The sequence below is a fragment of the Centroberyx affinis genome, unplaced genomic scaffold (genome assembly GCF_046629955.1).
Source record: "Centroberyx affinis isolate AG114_WGS23_722 - 3 ecotype Tasmania unplaced genomic scaffold, CSIRO-AGI_Caff_v1 ptg003856l_1, whole genome shotgun sequence".
NCBI lineage: Eukaryota > Metazoa > Chordata > Actinopteri > Beryciformes > Berycidae > Centroberyx > Centroberyx affinis.
Genome location: NW_027281703.1, coordinates 203,433 through 222,387, shown reverse-complemented (window position 1 = coordinate 222,387; position 18,955 = coordinate 203,433). Strand labels below are relative to the sequence as shown.

Sequence of the window (18,955 nt, the reverse complement as noted above, 5' to 3'; positions counted from 1 at the left end):
AAAAAGAACCTTTTGAGGACTTTTCACCATGGAGCAGCAGTGGACTGCCACCAAGCATTTGGTTTAACCCCAAACGGCAATCATACTCACCGAGACTAATTTGCAAGAAATCTCAAATGAAAAGTATAGCTCCACCATGAATTGGAATACCACATCAAAAGAAAAGTGACACCTTATGAAAAACCATTCTCCTTATGCTATGAGCAATATGGTGCTCATTTACCCAAGGTGTTGAGAGACCTAGTGCCCCGTGTTAAATGATCCTGTCCACGGCTCACGGAGCAGTGAGCACCAATACAATAATGGAACAGAAGGATTAGGAACCTGATGACTTGATGATCAGTAGAAACTCAAAGCTGAAGTGGAACTTACAGAGAGACTCAAAATATGGCCAGCAATTGCACTGTTAAAGTTGTAGTGGTTTGCTTTTCTTGTTTGGTTCTCACTTCTTTTGAGGTGAGATGTTTTTATAAGCCCCTTGGATTTTTTGTTTTACCTGGACCAATTTGTATTTTTTCCTCATCTTTATGGGTTTGTTGATGAATGTATTTCATCACTGTGCAAGGAAACTGAACTCAACTAACCTAAGCAGACAACTGAGGAAAGAATCTTCCTGCCCACCCAATCAACTGGGACAGCTTAGAGCTGCGTGTGTTTGAGTGCGTATACTGGGGAACAATGCTGTTTTGGTGACTAATTTGGAAGCCATTATTTTTAGACTCATTAAGCTTTTTGGCCATGGGTTCCACGCTTCATAAATGGAGAGAGAGTGTGAGGGAGAGAGGAGGAAAGTGAGTTCAGGCAGGAGCATAACAACTTCTCCTTTTCCCCTCACATGATCTGATCCTTGAGAGTTTGGAACAAGAGCAGAAAAGCAACCGAGTGTTTTTCAAATCAGCTGGAATCATTAATGATATTTTGACAGATTTCTGGAAGGTCAAAATTTCTGTACCCTAATGCAGATAACAAAGCCAACAATACAACAACACAGAGAGTCTTAAAGATAAGGTCAATGAACTTGACCATAGCTGTGTCATTTATAGAACAGTAGCTCATGGTCAAACCTAGCCTTCTGTACACACCAGCTTTTAGTGGTGGACTGCAAAGTTTACAGAGCAGAGTTAGTGCTGGGCAGGGTTGCTTTGACTAAAGCGATGGAAGTATTCAAACAATGAACAAGTGGAGGAGATAAGATCTTTATCTTAGTCATATCCGGGATGATGTGTTGACTAAAGCTGGGCAGAAACTAGAAAGCACAGATCAAAACAGATTGGAAAGACACAGGAAGGGAGAGACAGATTGGTCCTCATTTATCATGCAAGCATACAACCAAACCCATTTTCCATAAGGAATTCCATTGCATGACTTTCAACTTAATCATGCACTATTGGTAAGAGTATATCTACTCCAAAAGCATGTACACTCAGCTGGAGAAGTGGAGAAGCAGGTCAAGTCACTTAGAGCAGTTATTCTCAGCCTTTTTCATATCAACGACCCCTAATCTAGTCCACATTAGGGCCACAGACCCCTATTTGATGAGATTTTGTCTCTCTGACCCAAATCTGACACAAATAAAAATATTTTTATTGTTAGGTATTATTTTGTCCAGAATCCTATGACTACCTGTATTGTAGGTAGAGAGATAACAGAGAAACTATGATCAAAACAGTCATTCTTCTAGATTCTCTAATTGTGTTACCTTCTTGTAAATGAAATAATGCTGAAGTTTAACAATTCATCAATTTGCTGGGGACCCCTGGAACCCCCTCAAGGACCCCTCGTGTTCCCCGGACCACACGTTGAGAAACACTGACTTAGAGGAGCGTAGGGCCCTTCCGCAGCCACCAAGGTGAGCTGGTGGATGAATGTCCTGGTGGAGCCCTCTGCCTCGGCAAGGGTGTAGGCTCACTTCACAGACCAGCACACTGCTGTCTAGCTTGATTTGTCTGGGTGCTATGCTTCAAGGCCTGTTGTGTTGTGAGGCCAAACATCTCCCTAGGGACCAAAAGGAGAGTGTGTAGGGCTTCTCTGCTTGGCTCTGGCTGGGGAGAGGCAGAAATACCTGGCGGCGGGTCAGGGCAGACATGAGGTTGCCAAGTTCCCTTGCCATACAGGCAAAGAACTGCAGCGATGCATCACCGAGGGTCTGGACAGAGAGTCTGGGGGTGTGATCACTAGCCTGGGTGCAAACACAGTCCAGGAGAAAACACCACGCTCAGGAGAGGAAAGAGACAGGCAGCTGGGATTGACCAGTCACAGCCACAGGAGGAACTCAACATAGCTCTAACCAGTAGTTACGAGGCTACAAGTGACAAGTTGCCACATCTTTGTTGGTATAGACACTCAACCTGTGTGCAGAGGATATGCATGAGAAAATGTACAGCGAGATGGTCATTAATGACAAATAAGCCCCGACAGGGTGATTCAGGGTCTTGATCAAGCTGAAAGGACTTACTGTACATTACAATAATGACTATCCTGCTACATATTATCCCACTTATTATGGCTATACCAAATACAATCATTTGGCACAACATATTTATTTAACAGGATTTTATTACAAAGTAATTTATAAGCTTCCAGCTAAAAAGCAGCAACCAAGGAGTAACGTCTTTTTGGCACAAGGTGTCGAGAGTTCATTTAATTGGAAATCAAAAAAATCAACAGAGTTTCTTGACTGATATGATTAGATGTTAAACAGCAGTCTGTTATTCAGAAATAACAGACCTCAGAATGCATTCATCTTCCAACCAGAATAAATGAGTAATCAACAAAGCAACGCAATAACCTGTTAAGCACTGTCTGGTGGTCAGGAGAGTTAATCAGAATGGGATTGATAAGAGCACAGAATGACAGAATACTGTAAGCCTTCTTAGTTGATTACCTCAGATTTTACTTTATAGGCCGTTTCATTGCTGCAGAATATAGAGGTGCAGCAGTCCACAAATGCCAGGAGGATGCTGCATTTCTGTCATCACAAATTGACAAGTTCAGCATTACAGAGCCTAGCCTAAATGCTGTCTGTAGAGTTCACAGGAAAGCAGTGGGTGTGTTATTTTTCAAACCTGTGCTGTCATGAATGTGCTGTTCACACTGGATCTTGTGTTAGCAATGAGCTGGTGCAGCATGTCTTGGTGTGGTTGATCAGTCCAGAGAACTGTGTCTAACCATCTCCAAGTGTCACCTTGTGTTTTCATATGTAGTTTAAATGCATGCCAGTATAGTTAAGCAGATAATGAACTGACATTGTATGGGCCATTAGCTGCAAGAGAGCATAACTTGTAGTTTGGTTTGTTATTTTTGTTTGTTTTTGTCATCCATTGCCGTTCTCCCTTTGCCACTTACAGATCAAAGAGTTTAGTGGTTTGTTTGAGAAATAAGTTCACAAGACTTTCAAATGAAGAGAGATTAAAAAAAGAGGGACTTTTAAATACAAGGTAATGTTCTTTATAAATCTATCCTGAGAGACAGCTTTGGGATATGTGGTTGCCATTAGGTTGAGTGGCAGTTACAGTGTAGTAGCAGAGCCTGGCGATTACAGGCTGAGTGAATGGCTATTCCCATGGTTTTGTGGCTTTGTGCAACGGGAACAGTGACCCCACTGTAATCCGTGGCTGTTTACATTCCAGCAGATCAGTTCCTACTGGAACCAGGGGGAAGGAAGGGCAGGGGTTAAAGAGGACTCTCACGCACCCTATCTTCCCAAATCCAAAACAAGCCTCACCCGCGACCCACACTTAATAAACAAACTACAGTGAACCACTTGGGAAGGCTTACACCGTCTTATCGACAGTCAGGAGTTGTAACCCACAACCCACTCCTCTCTTTTCCTCTACCTCCCTTTCTTTTCTCAGTCATCTGCTTCCCGCTCCCAAATCCACCTTTCCATCTCCCAACTGTAACTCCAAGTCTTGAGTATTTCAGGCCATCCCCTTCTTTCTATTTGTTCCAAGTCTCCAATCTTCTCTTCCCTCTCCATTCAGTTTCCCACGACTGGCTTTGGAAGTTTGGAGCTCTCCTGCAAGTATCCCTAATTTGTCGGGGTGGGGTGAGGTGGGGTGGGGTGAGGTGGGGTGGGGTGGTCAGCTTCCAGTTTGTCCCTGCATAGGACGCCTGGAGGCAACAACACAGCGCAGAGGCCCTCCCCACTCATCCATTCCCTCGAAAGCCCTCCCAGACCAACACAAGACAAAAGGCCTTCGGAATTGGTTAAAAATAGCCCTTGATTTCATGTTTCACATGGGGAGGAAAAGGAGAGGGTTTATGCGTGTTTCAACATGTCGCAAGGTCTTGCACACAAGTCTGAGGGCAAACAGGCTGAATCTCTCATGTCTGAGAGAGATTCAAGGGAAAGGCTGCAGAATAGTGTGCCTCAAGTTAAAAGAATGCACAAACTGGCAGAAAATGGAAGGAATCATTCTTTCTCAAAACTTTTGGACAGTGCTATGGGGCAGGAGTCCAACATTTGAATTCCAGTAAACACAGGAAACGAATTGTGCTTAGATGAAATGAGAATGACCTCAACAGTTGAAACATCATCAGAACGTCATGTTCTTGTTGGAAAAACAACGGATGTGATACAGAGAGTCAAACTGCAGGCAATACAGTCTAAGGTCATAGCAATTCACATCTTTGAATGGGCCTTTTGTGTACTGCAACTCAATAGGCACCCTGGTTTCATTTGCAGGTATAGCATGCTCGCATAATCTGGACCATCGTTACATAAACTGACCTGCATGACAATGCAAAGAGCGTTGTCTTTTAACAAGCAGGCATAAAAGACGCCTCTTAGCACACGACCCAACATCAGTGGTAATCACAGCAGTGTCAGTGAATAACCCTCCCTTATCCTCCACATAGATCCTTAACCTCAGGATATCAGAAAATTTGTGGGTGTGATTCAATGTGAGCTCAGAGACCAGAACAGACATTGCGAACAAAACAATTTCAACCCAGCTCATATGATGAGGGGTCATTTTCAAGTGGGTGTTGAACTTGGTTCCCCTGCTGCGCGTGTGTGTGTGTATGAGTGAGAGGAAGAATATGTTGGAATCAGGTCACAGCAGGGTCAATGGGAGCTAGGTGTTGCCTAGGGTATTTTGGACTGCATAGCAAAGCAGTTATTAGAGAGTGGGTGTTGAGCATTTTAACTCGCACTGATGTCATCAGAGGGGCTTTGTGGGGCTGGAGAGTTCTTCTTTACACCCACCTACCTGCCTTCACCACTGGGTGATAATGGATTGTGGGTGTGTGTGTATGTTTCTCACATCACTGAAACAAAATGAACATTGTGCGTACAACATTTGTTCATATGACTTTTTGTCCACCTCTAAATGATTGCAAGACCACTACGTCAAATCACCCCCCTGTTCAGGTGACCACAGAACCAGCTTCCTGTCTGAAACCCTGAGGCTTCTCCAACCTTGCAACACCTGTTCCTGACACGGCCTCTGCAGTCAAGCACTCTCAGTCCCAGGTGCATTCACTCACTCCCACATACACACACACACACACAGTCAGAAACTTGTGCGGCTCAGCACAAAAAGGGACTAGAACTCTCTGTCCTATACTGCCTTGCTCTCATTTGTTACAATGCTGTGTTTGATGTTTTTCTACAGCTACTGTAGAATGGCTTGCTCACCATACGACTGAGCCTACAGACAACCTCAGCCCACACACTCATGTGCTTTGCTTCCAGATTGTTCTGTCCTGTACCCCTACAGTCAGGGGAGAGACAGCGAGAGCTCTCAACAAAACAGAGAATGTCTCCATGTCCCATGTTACGCATGCCATGGTCAACTGCTGTTGGACAAAGAGACAAAAACATGTTGCCTTGGCAACGCTCGCCTGAAATAACTTCGTGCTGGCTTCCTCTGGGAAAATCTAGCCTGTAGGTTCAACAGATACTGTAGATATTAATATCTGAGTTGATACGACTCAAGAAAATAGAGTAAATATATTACCAGATGTATATAAATAATACAATGCTAAAATTCAATAAAGCGGCTATGATACAATAAGTTACAACTCCTTTCTTTGGAGGCCTATGCCAAGAACAATCCACTAAAGCTGTACTGACGCATTAGCTTTGCATGGCAGCACATGTTCTATGTAGGCCAACATGTTCTGGCCATTCACTCGGCCTCTCTCTATCCTTCTTCCCTATCCTTCCAATCACTGACAACACATCCTCTCTTTATCGCTGCTCCCTCACTACAGCTACATTCTCTCTTCTCATCCTCTTTCACATTTGGTTCTTGCACATAACCTCTCTTCAAAGCCACCACTGCCCTTAGCAGAAAATGGTGGCAGTGGTGTGTCGTGCTGGGTGTTCACCCTAGGTGGGCAACCCCAAAAGATGGCTCAGAGGATTGTGATCTCTCCCAGGCCCTCGCTAACCCATTCCTCTCCCCCAGAGCTGTGCCACATCCTGCAGGTTGGGACCGCAGCCCATCTGGGTCTAGTTAGAGCCAAGACACCAGAGCCATAAAACTAGGCTGGGAGGAAAACAGAGGGGCACCTTCTCATCTATAACCCCAACCCAGAGCTCTCAGATGGGGGCTCTGATGTGGGCTGCAGCAATGTTGTAGCCTATTCTTTTATATTGGCTAAAAATGACAGTCATGAGATTTGACCTGATTTTGTTTACAATACTCCATTTAAATTGATTTTAATGCCATTCTCTTAAATATTTAATGTTGTTTGAAGCTACAATGCATCTTGCACTGAACATCTTGAATTGTATGCAATTGCATACTGCATGAAATACATCACTGTGGGTCAAATTTGTGTCACCAATAGGGATGTACCAATAACACTTTCACTGGCAGTAGTGATTCCAAGGGTTAAAATCTAAGCATCATCCAATACACTTAATCCGATGCCTTACTTTAACTGAACAATATATTGTAGGTTTAGCCCATAGGTTTGGCATCAGTGGACAAAAATGACACACTGCAATGATTGTGAAGCCACAGAGAGATCTAGGATCCATTGTTTGAAAAAGAATGCAGAAAAACAAGCCGCTTGGCTTTGATCACTGACATGTCATACCTGGCTCTCGGCATCTGATTAAATATCATCTGATATTCAAACACCGTTTCACTATCAGCCCAATCTATTACCAGTATAAGTATATAATTGTAACACTAGTCACAAAGGTTTTAATGCTTGTATTATGTTAACCTTGGGGTCAAATAGAGCCTGTAATGTACTATGAGTCTGGAATTGCCTTTTATCTCAGTGAACTGGCGGTGGAGGGTTAGGGACACAAAACACCAGGCCTAGAGTTCAAAGGACCTCGTCTCTGGTCTCTCTGCATTTCTACCCATCAACCAATGAGATCCCCCCCCCTCAATAAGATGTTATTCATTAGCAACTTACAGCTGGCTTCCCATGAAAGAAAATCAGTTCTCATTTAAAAAGGCAGCAGGTTCTGGTTTGACAACAAAAACTGTGAACCAAAGATGTGGGGTGGGGTGTTGTGTTTTATACAAAGAATCAAGAAGATATGATGCACTGTAAAACTGTAGGCCAAGTCTTTGCTTTGTGTTGAGCGATGTGGTGCTTTGGCATTTGTCATCAGGAGTTCGTCACCTGGATTTGATATGGAGAGGGTTGAGTCTAAGCACTCCAACTGAATCTTCCAGACCTGCAATCTGATTAGGCCTGGAGTGTGTCAATGCATATGCAGAACATACACACACACTGTCAGTTCTAGAGATGCATTTTTACATAATGACCTGTACTGTCCCGAAAAGTGACAAAGAAGACATTATGCGCTATGTACAATGTCATCTCAATATGTACCACCCACACACACTCTAGCCCTAAGCAATAGCACTATACCAACTCAAAAGGCTCTAATCAAGGCTATCTAGTGCACCAAATATCAGTTTCACCTCTTTGTTCGTCCACCAAGAGACCAATACCAGATAGGCTTGCCACTTAGCTAAGTTTGTGCAGCTGTTTATTCAACAGCAAACAATTATTCTGATGTACTTGGTGTGACAATTGAGGTTCTATATTTAGTGCCACTTGATATTTCCAGCTCCAGACCTTCGCTAACCCCCCCTCCCTTTGATCCTCCTTTCAGAAAGGAGATGAAAAGATGAAGAGTGACACTCACAGAGGATAGTGAATGGAAGGAGGACATCCTCCTCCTCTTTCCTTCGTCTCTCACTGTACACACATCATGCTCCTGTCTCTGTCCTTCTGGAGTCGTCATCCTCTACCAATGTCTCACACAGATACAGTGGACTCCAATTTGAAGAAGACATTATGCACAGTATAATATTTCTCATCACATTTAGTACCACTAGGGTACGAATACCTCTGTGGTTAGGAGAAATCTTCCCTGCTCTTGGGTGCACTATGCAAAGAATAGCCTACCTATTCAATATGTGGCAAATGTCTGCACAAGGAATGCAGACCCCCACCCACCCCCCCACCCACACACAAAAACACAAAAATCCCTGTACCTACTGCTTCTTTTACATAAGAGCTCTCAGCATCTCTCTCCCCTGCTAGAGAACGCTGCATATGAATGAGTCAAATGCAACAAGCCATGTGCCGTTTCATCCTCTTGCTGTTTTCACCTCTCGCCTCAAAACACATCCCACGTTTAGAAAAAAGCTGTTGGGTAGCATTGGTTTGGGCCGATCAATATTCAGTGTGCCCACATTCAGCAGCACATAACATTGTAAAAGGAATCAGCAATAAATTGGATGATAGTGTTACAAAAAAGTGGCCTACCAAAACATTAACACTATAAAAAAAATAAAAAACATTATGCTTTTACGCATTGCAAAGACACCCAAACACTGGCACCATTAGAAACATCAAGATCATACTAAAGACTTGAATCTACCTAGCATTAAGTGGTTTTTCCAGTTTTTCTCTCTTGCACAATGAGTGTGTTAGCCACTTCAGGAAACACACACAGCCCTGCTCACATGACTTACAGTATCAGCAACATGTGGTGTCATTTCATTCCTTCTGACACTGCTGTGCTAGTTAGTTTGGTGTTTAGCACATTAGCAACATGCTCAGCGTTATGCAGGACAGCACTGTTGTTGACAGTGTGGTGAAAGCCTGGTGCTGTGGCAGCGAGCCCATCACACATTCCAGGTATGCCTCAGAAGAATGGAAAGATACTAATAACAATAATTATTTACATGTACTTACATACATTGGGAAATATAATAGACATGTCAACATTCACAATTGCACAACACAATCTAAACAGTCAAACTTTTCCAATGTTTAGTCTGTAAATGAGTTCTTAAGAAGGTGCCACTTGCTTCCTTTGATGTATATCTTAAGCTGTAAACCATTCACTATGAGTTATTCTTTTTATAAACAGACATGAACAACTATAAAATCAGATTTTTTTCCTACAGTCAAAATGGCCGCTTAACTGTCGTGGGACGTATTATATAGTAAATCATTTGACGGTGAAAACCTTTCAGAGATTATTACCCAGAGCAAACAAAAAGCAGCCAATTGGGAGGAAGTTTTCACTCACCATCTCGTCCAGAGCATAGCGGAGCAAGCCATGCTCGTACAGGATGAAGAACCTCCTCTGCCATTTCTGCATGGAAAAAAATAAGTCCTAAAGTTAGTCATATGCCCATATAGTCACATGAATCATTTCAGTTTCAATGTCAGTCATTACAGTGCATTGCATGATATGGCAATTTATACAGGATGAAACAATATGAAAAAATGTGCCACTGTTTTGGTTTGGCAACTGTTGTTTATTAAGCACTAGCCTATTTTTAGCCATGACAGTTTGAACAAATGATCCTGAGATGCACGGAGACATTCAGTTTATAAAAACAGGAATTTATTATTAACAGGAACCACTCTAAACTTTCCAATGTAAAATCTTGGAGTCGTATATGCATACTATGCAATAGTATCCGTCTTCTCCAGAGATGAATGCTGCAGATGACTGACTCAGCACACTCTACATCCCAGAGTAAAGACTGGGCCAACTCTCTCTCTCTCTCTCACACACACACACACATACACATACGTATATATACAGCCAAGCCTTTGCGTAAAATGTACCATGCAGTAGCAACCAATATGCTGGCACACTTTCAGCATATGCCACATAACAAGGCCTTAAGGCCAGTTGGACTACATTCTATCCCTATGCTTCAGTTAAGAGATCAATCATCCACTCAGGCTGAATTTTTTTCAAAACTGTATGTGAGAGCAATGGGTAAGAACAGAAAACAAGACAAATCTGTAGCTACTCCTGAAGCCCCAGTTGAATTATAGCACAAAAACAACATAGGCCTATTAGAAGCAGTAAAGCCCTTTCACAGCAGTACACAGACACACTTCTGATAATATTAACAAGCTAAATGATTAGCAAATCTCTCTCTTACGGGATTAAACCCTGAAACAGAACCCTGAACTGATACCTAACAGTATGATGTCAGTGTTTGGCCAAAACACAAGTAGTGTATAATACGTATGGACCCAAGCCTCCTGAGGATGATTAAGGTCTATAGTATTGATAAATTGCAAGGTAAAATCCAACACACAAGGAGGTCAATTTATCCCTTGGTTAGAATTACATTTTTGCCAATTTTTGAACATATGATATGGTGACCGTTCCCATTGATCTCCTTCCTCGTTGGCTAGATCGCCCCTCCATTGTCCCCTCCTTCCTTAATGCACCGTTTTGTCTCAGTGTTAAGTTTCTTGGCTCTGTTTCCTACCGAGACTGATACATAAAATATTGAGAAGTGCTTTGTAACCTACAAGGCATCAGGAGGTCTGAATAGGGTTGCAGATGAGCCTCCTCTACAGAGGACATGTTAGAGGGTCATCATACTCTTATCGATAGATGCCATTAAAAAGGGGATCTGAAACTCACAAGGGGCTGCTGAAAAAACCTGTTAGACTCCCAACCCTCTCTGAAGTGTTGTTCATGGACAGAACAGAATAGAGCCACAGACCAAAATCTTAGACCAAAGAGGACCTAAAACACCCAGAGCAACTGTTACCCTTCACATGACTCATCCAAGTCATCAGCTCTTTCTCTATGTCATTTATTTTTCAGTCAGTCCAAACCAGACCAACATGCTTACCTCAGCACTATGCAACAGAGCACCAATCACCTACCCCACAGTGAGAAGTTGAATGTCAGAATAGACAGAACATGTAAGTGACGATGTGAAAGCGTGAGCGGACTGTTGACAGTAGTCGAGTTCAAGGCTCCAGAGATGTTTTCCCCTGGCCCATATGGAAGCCATCAGTGGGACTGTGAGAACTGGGACTTTTCCTTCTCCTCCCCCACATCCTCCCTACTCCTCTTTGGGATGCTCCACCACAATATCATCTGGGAGCTGATAGAGGAAGCGGTGCAACAGAGGGAGGCTCCCGCCACACTACGCCAGGGGAGCGGGTTTCGTGAAATAAAGTCAATATTATGCTCATTACTGCCTGAGAAAGGGGTTTCTTCTGATAAAGGACCAAGCCTCCCACAGGAAGCTGCCCACTCCATGACGCAGCTTCAGGAGCCACAGCAACCAGGCCTACTGTTCAGCTGCAATCTGCTGCTACATACAGTGGAGAGAATGTGGAAGACAACAAGAATACTCTGCAGAAAAACCCAGCTAACACATTATGCACCAGCAATGCAACCCATTTGGACTTTTTAGTTATTTCATGACTTACCAGCTGACAATATTGTGGCTATGTTCTTTGGTAGCAATTTTATTGCCTCCATGCCCCATTTCAGACTTGCTAACACACCATGTTGTAATTTCATGCTCCATATTTAAATACCTAAGGTTACCAGTCGGTCATCAAATTACCATCCAGCAACATGGGCACTTTGTTAAGGTTAACTCCATGTATGAACAAACCCAATGAGGCGGCAAAAGCTGCACAACATTTTGTATGATGGTAAGAAAGCCACAAGCCATTTTCTTGATGTACTAGCTATCAAGATAATTTTACTCTCCCAATGACTCCAGATGGGTAAATTCTCATGCTTTCAATCTAGTTCAAATTGTCTGCAGTTACCAATGTTATGTCAAGTTTAATGTCAATGCATAATTCTACAAGAACTGATTTTTGTTGTTGGGTATAAGTTAGAACTGCAGCCATGATGAGTAACTTTGGTAATGCAGTTTAGCACATCTCTCTTTTCCCCAAATCTGTTGAAAATAACATCATTTAGACTATAGTATTATAATAATATTTCAATATATTTTTAAACAAGCTCCTCCCCTACATGTAAACTATCAACTCAATGTTACCAAGTTCAATTTTCTATTTGTCACAAAGGGGGGAAGGGATCAGACCTGAGTCAAACAGCATTTACAAAGATTTTTTACATTATTTTTTTAACTACACTTCACTGCCAGGTGAGGATATTGCCACATACCAGCAAGTATAAACAATCACAGGAAAGTGTATGAAAGTCAATTTATAATATTCTTCCGTCTTTGTCAACTTACCTGACACTATCTGAACTGTCCTGATGCGCTAAACCCCACCCATCCTCACCCTAAGCAGGTTAATGCAAATATTAAGAATTGCAGCTACCATGTGACACAGATCAAAGAACACAAACGGCAACTCAGGATAGAAGTTAAAGTTGCAGACTATGGATCAAATGAAGTTGTTCAAGTAGCTCTACCAAAAGGAAAATTAATAGTATTCAAAAAGAGGTGAAGAGATTAAAGTGCTCATGTCTCAATGTAATTAATTTCAATCCCAGCAAAGATTGTGTACCCACTTACCCTAGATCTGTGTAAGGGATTGTCAAAATTTGTTCCCTCAGGTGCCAGCAGCAACCATCCTCCATATATTGGTTTTGCCTAGTGGGGAGAAAACATAATTACAGTGTGGTGAAAGCAAATACTTAAAACAGGAACATTAACAAACAGATCAATAGTTCAAATATATACTTCCTAATTGATTCTAAATAACAGCGTCTATTAAATGACTGCAGGCTAGCCAACAGTATATAAACTGTGGCCTAATATCACATGGTGTAATACTGACACAAACCCATTTTAGTTTGATTTCAGGATAGTATGTATATTGGTCAGATTAGCTAGCTGCTTTGAGTCAGCTGCGGCTAAGCTACACTCTCCAGCTGGCTGTATTCCAGCGCACCATGCCGCCGAGGAAAAAAGGAAAGGCTAACACACGTGATTTTCTCTCTGATCCCCTAAGTGGGTGGGTTGGTGGGTGGAGGGGGCAAGAAGCAAGAGGAGAGGAAGAAAAACAGAAGACGAGAGGTAAGAGAGAGAAGTAATGCAGGGACCAAGAACTTGTCTGGCTTGAGATTTGCAATTCAAACCTCTTCTACTGAGAAGGGAAGGTTGACTAATGAAATGCCACCTGGCACAAGTTTTTATAGTACAGGTACACACAATTTTAGTCATAGTAGTAGCCTGCAAAAGTTTGTTGAGCTACAACTTCAGCTGAAGGGATTGTTTTGTTGTGGACAATTGCAGCAGGAGCACCAACTCTACTAAATATGTTCAGACTAAACAAATCTTACCTACAGCTAAACAGATTAACAAACTAATTACCTCACATAATTCCATTTCAGTCCCATGGTCATGGAACAGTAGCCTACAAATAAAATCCAAAAGCTTTGACTTTTACAACAGCCTGGCACCTCCATGTCCCTCTATCAGTGGTTTTGATTACAGTCATAACTTCAGCCCTCGTAAAGCCATTTCTAATCCAACATAAATCCACTTTCACTTTGATTACAGGGAGAACAGCACATTTCTCAGGTGAGTGGCTTGATAAACAAAATGACGTAACAGGAATTTTGAATCCCATGTCAAACATCCACCAAAAACATTGGACATCCAAGAGTTTATGAGCATTTTTGTACAAGAAACATCCATCTTTAGAAGAATATTTTTAAAAAATGTTCAGACAAACTCTTAGTCTAAGTTGGAAAGCCATTGTATTTAAAGGATAATTCCAGTTATTTTCAACCTGGGAATTGTTTTCCCTTACATACCTATTTAAGGTACAAAATTTGAACACAATCAATCATCATGATAACAAAAACTAGGGAAATAAGGCCCAGGTTGAAAATATCTATAATTATCCTTTAAATATTGATACATCTTGGCACACAGCAAGGGTTAAATGTGTCGATTTCAGGGATCACGCCTGACAGATGGGATTAAGCTAAGTTATTTGATAATGGGACTGTACAGTGGAAAGGGCAGTACGTTTTGGGAGGATGAGAGGGAGTCAGGCTGACATTGGGGCCTTAAATACCTCTATGCCTGTGGAAAATGAGTTTAAAACACAAAGAGAAAGAGTGAGACTGAGCAGGGTTTGGAAAAAAAAATGGCCCATCTCTCCTCACATGGCCAGACAGGAGGCCCAATGGCAAGTTCTCCTGCGAGGGGGGGATAGGCGAGATGGATCTAGGTCAGTTTTTACCCTTCAATGGTTAAACGCAGTCATTTGAGTGTGTTTGTCTGTGTTCATTTCGCAACCGATGTCTCCCCCCCACCATTCCCTCCCATCATAATGACTATGTAATACTGCAGTGAGAGCGTGGGCCTTGCAGTGGTGAGTGGGTGGGGAGGAGGGCAAATACTAAAGGAATGACAAAAGTTCTGGCTGAAAATATGCTCGGAATGAGATTCACAGGCCCCAAGTATCTCGTGTGTAGTAGGCCTTTCTCAATAATGAGCAACATGTCAGGCATGTCTCGAGTCTGTAGTCTCTGGCAAATGATAACCTTTCACTGAGTGTAGTCATCAGAGGATAAGCTTGATAGCCTTTGGGTCAGAAATTCCAGTGGGAAAGACGATAAACCTCAAGTCTATTTCCACTCCTGCAGAGAAGCCGTTGGTCATGATGGAAGATGTTACAGGAAAATGTGTATGTGTTCACTGCTGAATCCTCACCCAACTTGCTTGATACACATTACCAGCTCCAGAGGCTTTATCCTCACAGTCATCATAAAATAATCTCTTCTTTCGGTTTGTATGTGTGTGTCATTCATATTAGCTGTCAAACCCCACAGAGTGGTGATGGTGAAACCAGGTGACCTGTCCATTAAACAGCTTAACAAAAAGCATAGTCACCATAGAAGCCGAATGAGTTCAATGTGACCTGATGCTGCAATTGACAACCTGCGAAGACCCACATCACAGCGCAGTGTGTGTTACTGACAGATCTCTATTTAAGTACTTAGTATAAAATAATGGTTCAGTGATATAATATGACTTCATCAAAAGCTTCCTATCCTCAGTGCCTTCAAAACTTAGTTTGACTTGGGCATAGGAGAGATTATAACATTCATAAGTATAAGAGAGTGGCAAAGAAAACTGAGTGAGGGGAAATGCCAAAAGGGCCTTTCAAGCAATAAGCTTCTGTTTATGACATTATTACTTTTGAATATTTTCACCAAGATATAGCCTAACCCAGCAGATTCAACATACTCAGTTACTGTGCATATAACATGACAGGCAGTAGGACGGAGGCCTATATCTGTATGAATTAAGGTCAATACGCGCCCTTGGGCTGGAAACCAATTATGTCCAATTAACCTAACCTTTGTACTTGGCCTATGTTTGACACATTACAAACTGTTTGAAGCGTACACGTCAAACTGGGTTTTCCATTGGGAGAAAATATGGTTAGTGTGGACAATATCACAAATATCAGTTACCATAAACTACATGTTAACAACAATAAAACAAAGTCACTGTTTCTATTTACCTGATTTAAATCTTCGTCGTTCAGCAAATGCGATTCTCTGGGTTTAAAGCAGTTCTGACATTTACTTTTGTTGAAAATGTTGGCTTGAAATTTCCGACAGGGATTGTCTTTAGAGGACATGATTGATTTATAAGGAGACACTTGATGAAAATAACCGCTCAAAGAAAAAAAAAAAGTGCTCAATTCCTCCCTTCAAATGGGCTGAAATCAATTTGCCGATGTCAAAATATGACAAAACAACTTTCTAGAGCAAAAACCATCCGAAGAATGAAGCAAATAGTCCAGTAAATACGGCACGTTGTCCACCTGCCAAGGCTGTTACCTGGAATCTCACCACTACGGCGGTGAAGAACCTAACGTTAAGTAATATCGATTATACTCATCTTGCGCGAGGGGTTGCCTCCCACACTTCGGCTAACGTTGGGCTTCTAACTTTTTTTCTTTTTTTAATCCCACTTCCAAGAATATGTTTACCAAGAAGTTGTCAGATAAGTCGACGAAAGCGCAGACAGTTGCACAGTCCTGTTTTCTTTTTTTTTCTTGTTTACGTTCTCCACCGAGATGTGGACATTACGACGTTTCACAGGTGACATTCCGGCCTCGAGCTCACTGCAACGGTCCCGTCATCAGCCTCCGTCAGGCAGAACGGCACTAACGTTGCCAAGGGAGTTCACTTTCGCCTCTCGCGCTCTCTCTCTCTCAAACAAGTGACATAGGATTCCTTTCCGTTAAATCCGTCTCACGCCGTGCTAATGTTATTCTTCAGGACCAGTCGCCGTTATCCAACTTTCGAAACGCCATCGAGTCGGTTAGTCATGCCGCTGGGTCCATGGCGTTAGGTCCCGTACGTCGTAGCACCCATGTTAACTCGCACTGAAACGCATTCTACGGTTGATGTTTTCGTGAAAATCCGTGGGCCGGACATCCAGTCGGTGGAGGGACGAGGCGGCGCTGGGAGAGAGGGAAAGAGGTGAGTAGCAGTAACGTCGACCAAACAGAAACATCCACACGCCCACAAAACGAGGCCATGTCGTTATATGTCCAATAGAAAACCGCAAAAAAAATCTCCACTACTTTGGCTCAAGGTAGGTGGGCTTTAAAGAGCCATGACAACAAAAACTAACTTCCGGGTAGATAACTGTGTGGATCCAGTTTAGGATGAGTTTCATATTCCTAATTCCAAACAGAAGAAAAAAAAATCTAGGGTACATGTATTCACCATTTCCCTTGTTTTTTTTATACATGTTATTTCTGTAACCTTTGTTTGGTTTGGTGTTTTTTGGGTTTGCTACTTTTATTCTAAATCCACAATAACAGGACAAGCTAACAAAGAAAGATAAACAGCTGTCAAAACACTTGCCTTGGCATATACAACCCCTTTTCAGCAGGGAACAATTGGTTGCAAAATCTGTAGTCAAAACTGTGACTCTCAAACTCCATAAATGACATAGCTTGTATGGGGCTTTATTTAATTGCTGGGGAATGACTTGCTGAAAACCACTGCCTGCAACATATTCAGTTCTTTGACCTCTTGTGAAGTATTGTGAAAGCAAAAGGATAGCCTACAGCCTTTTCAATGCACAAACTGCACAGATACCGTCTCTCATTCCTTCATTGCATCAAATTGTTCCATCAAATTGACAAGCCATTTTGGCCATTCAGACGAGAGGACATTTACAAACTCATAAAAGGCAACTAAGCTATATCAATTTCATGTTATATTTTAAGCCATACCTATATTATTGAATTGCATGACACACTTTGCAATCATATACTTTCATACACAAGCAAATGCATAAAATAACAGAGGCACAGCATGAATTTAGCATCAAACACATTTTATGATGACTTTATTGCTATTGCTTACACTATCCAATCTATCTTGTTATTGGGGCTCATGTATTCAGCTGCGAAGGAGAGGATCCTAAGGGAAATTTGAGGCTACATGATCCTTTGGAAGATACCAGTGAGCACAAATATGCCTCAAATATAGATGTTGGATTTACAGTACAACAGAGATGGCCCTTCATTAAATACCGAAGCTTAAAGGACGTCTGGCAGGTGCTTGTGTTAAAAATGGAAAGCAAAAAGTTACCTCAAGCTTTCCTGGTCAAGGTTTTTGATTCCAGGCTCCAGTGCACCATCTGTTGGTCTGACATTTCCACTGTCTGGGTCCAAGATGTTCTCAATCCAGGAGCAGTGTGCTCAGAGAATGGAAACAAGTCATACTTTCTGTTGTACAAAACCTTGTCAGAGCCAGATCAGGTGGGAATCTATTTGAATGATGACGAGGTTGATGGTTTCCCAAGCATTTGGCTAGATTTAGGCATGAACCTACAATCTTGGTGTGATGTTAAGTATACAGTGTTGTGATTTTATGCAAAATGTTGTGCAAAATGTGATGCTTTGCATTGTACTTAAACAAGTAGAATATGTCTGAGATTGTACCAAATCTACACTCATAGACTCACATTTAGATGATCTTATGGTTACATTTATTTTGATTTGTAATCCACATTTAACATTTCACAACAGTCTAATAAAGGTTGCTTTGCTCATTGCACTGCAGGAATACAGTCATGAAAATTTGACATGAAGTGGAAAAGTCATGGAAAAGTTTTGGAATTGGCAAATGAGTGTGGGAACCCTGAATGTGCAATTTGGTTTTCCTTCACTTGCTATCTGCCTCGCAGCAGTTTATATTGTCTCCTGATTTTTGCCTCACGGCTCTAAAAGTTTGTCGCAAGAGGAGAGCAGGAAAGGTGGACTATAATTTCAGCTACTTCAAAGTCAAGATGACAGATTTTTTAACAATGTGTATTCATTGCTGATTGTCTTTTGCCACTAAAGCAAAATATACAGAGAGCAGTAAACATAAAAGAGGTAATATCTATGCCGAGTCCTCAGTAGATAACAAGATGAAGAATGTCTGTCTTTATGGGTTGGTTCTTTGAAGTCCACTTGAAGTGAAAAATAACTGTTTTCAGTTTCTTAATTGATGTCCCAAAAACTCAAAAACTGCAGAGACAATTGTGCTCAGAACAGACACGTCATCTTGTAAATGCTCAACTGCCAATAGGCATAATATTTTAATTGACATTTTTTAAATGTGATGTGCCAGGAGAACATTGTCATGGTAAAATATAGCCTATACAATGATCTAATTGTAATTAAGTAAGACTTTATTGATATAGGCACTTTTAAAACCAGAGGT

The 18,955-nt window shown here is 41.8% G+C and overlaps 1 protein-coding gene across 1 annotated transcript in view; it reads right to left on the bottom strand.

Annotated features, from left to right (window-relative positions):
* Window positions 1-16,147, bottom strand: part of LOC139662650 (myosin phosphatase Rho-interacting protein-like) — a gene marked incomplete at its 3' end in the record, with an annotated part of 37,933 nt that extends 21,786 nt beyond the window's left edge. Inside the window, exons 1-3 of the mRNA XM_071541360.1 lie at window positions 15,742-16,147; window positions 12,771-12,848; window positions 9,527-9,592 (exon numbers count right to left, since the gene is read on the bottom strand). Coding sequence (XP_071397461.1) covers window positions 9,527-9,592; window positions 12,771-12,848; window positions 15,742-15,861 — 264 coding nt within the window. The remainder of the gene's footprint in view (window positions 1-9,526; window positions 9,593-12,770; window positions 12,849-15,741) is intronic.
* Window positions 16,148-18,955: the final 2,808 nt, after the last annotated feature.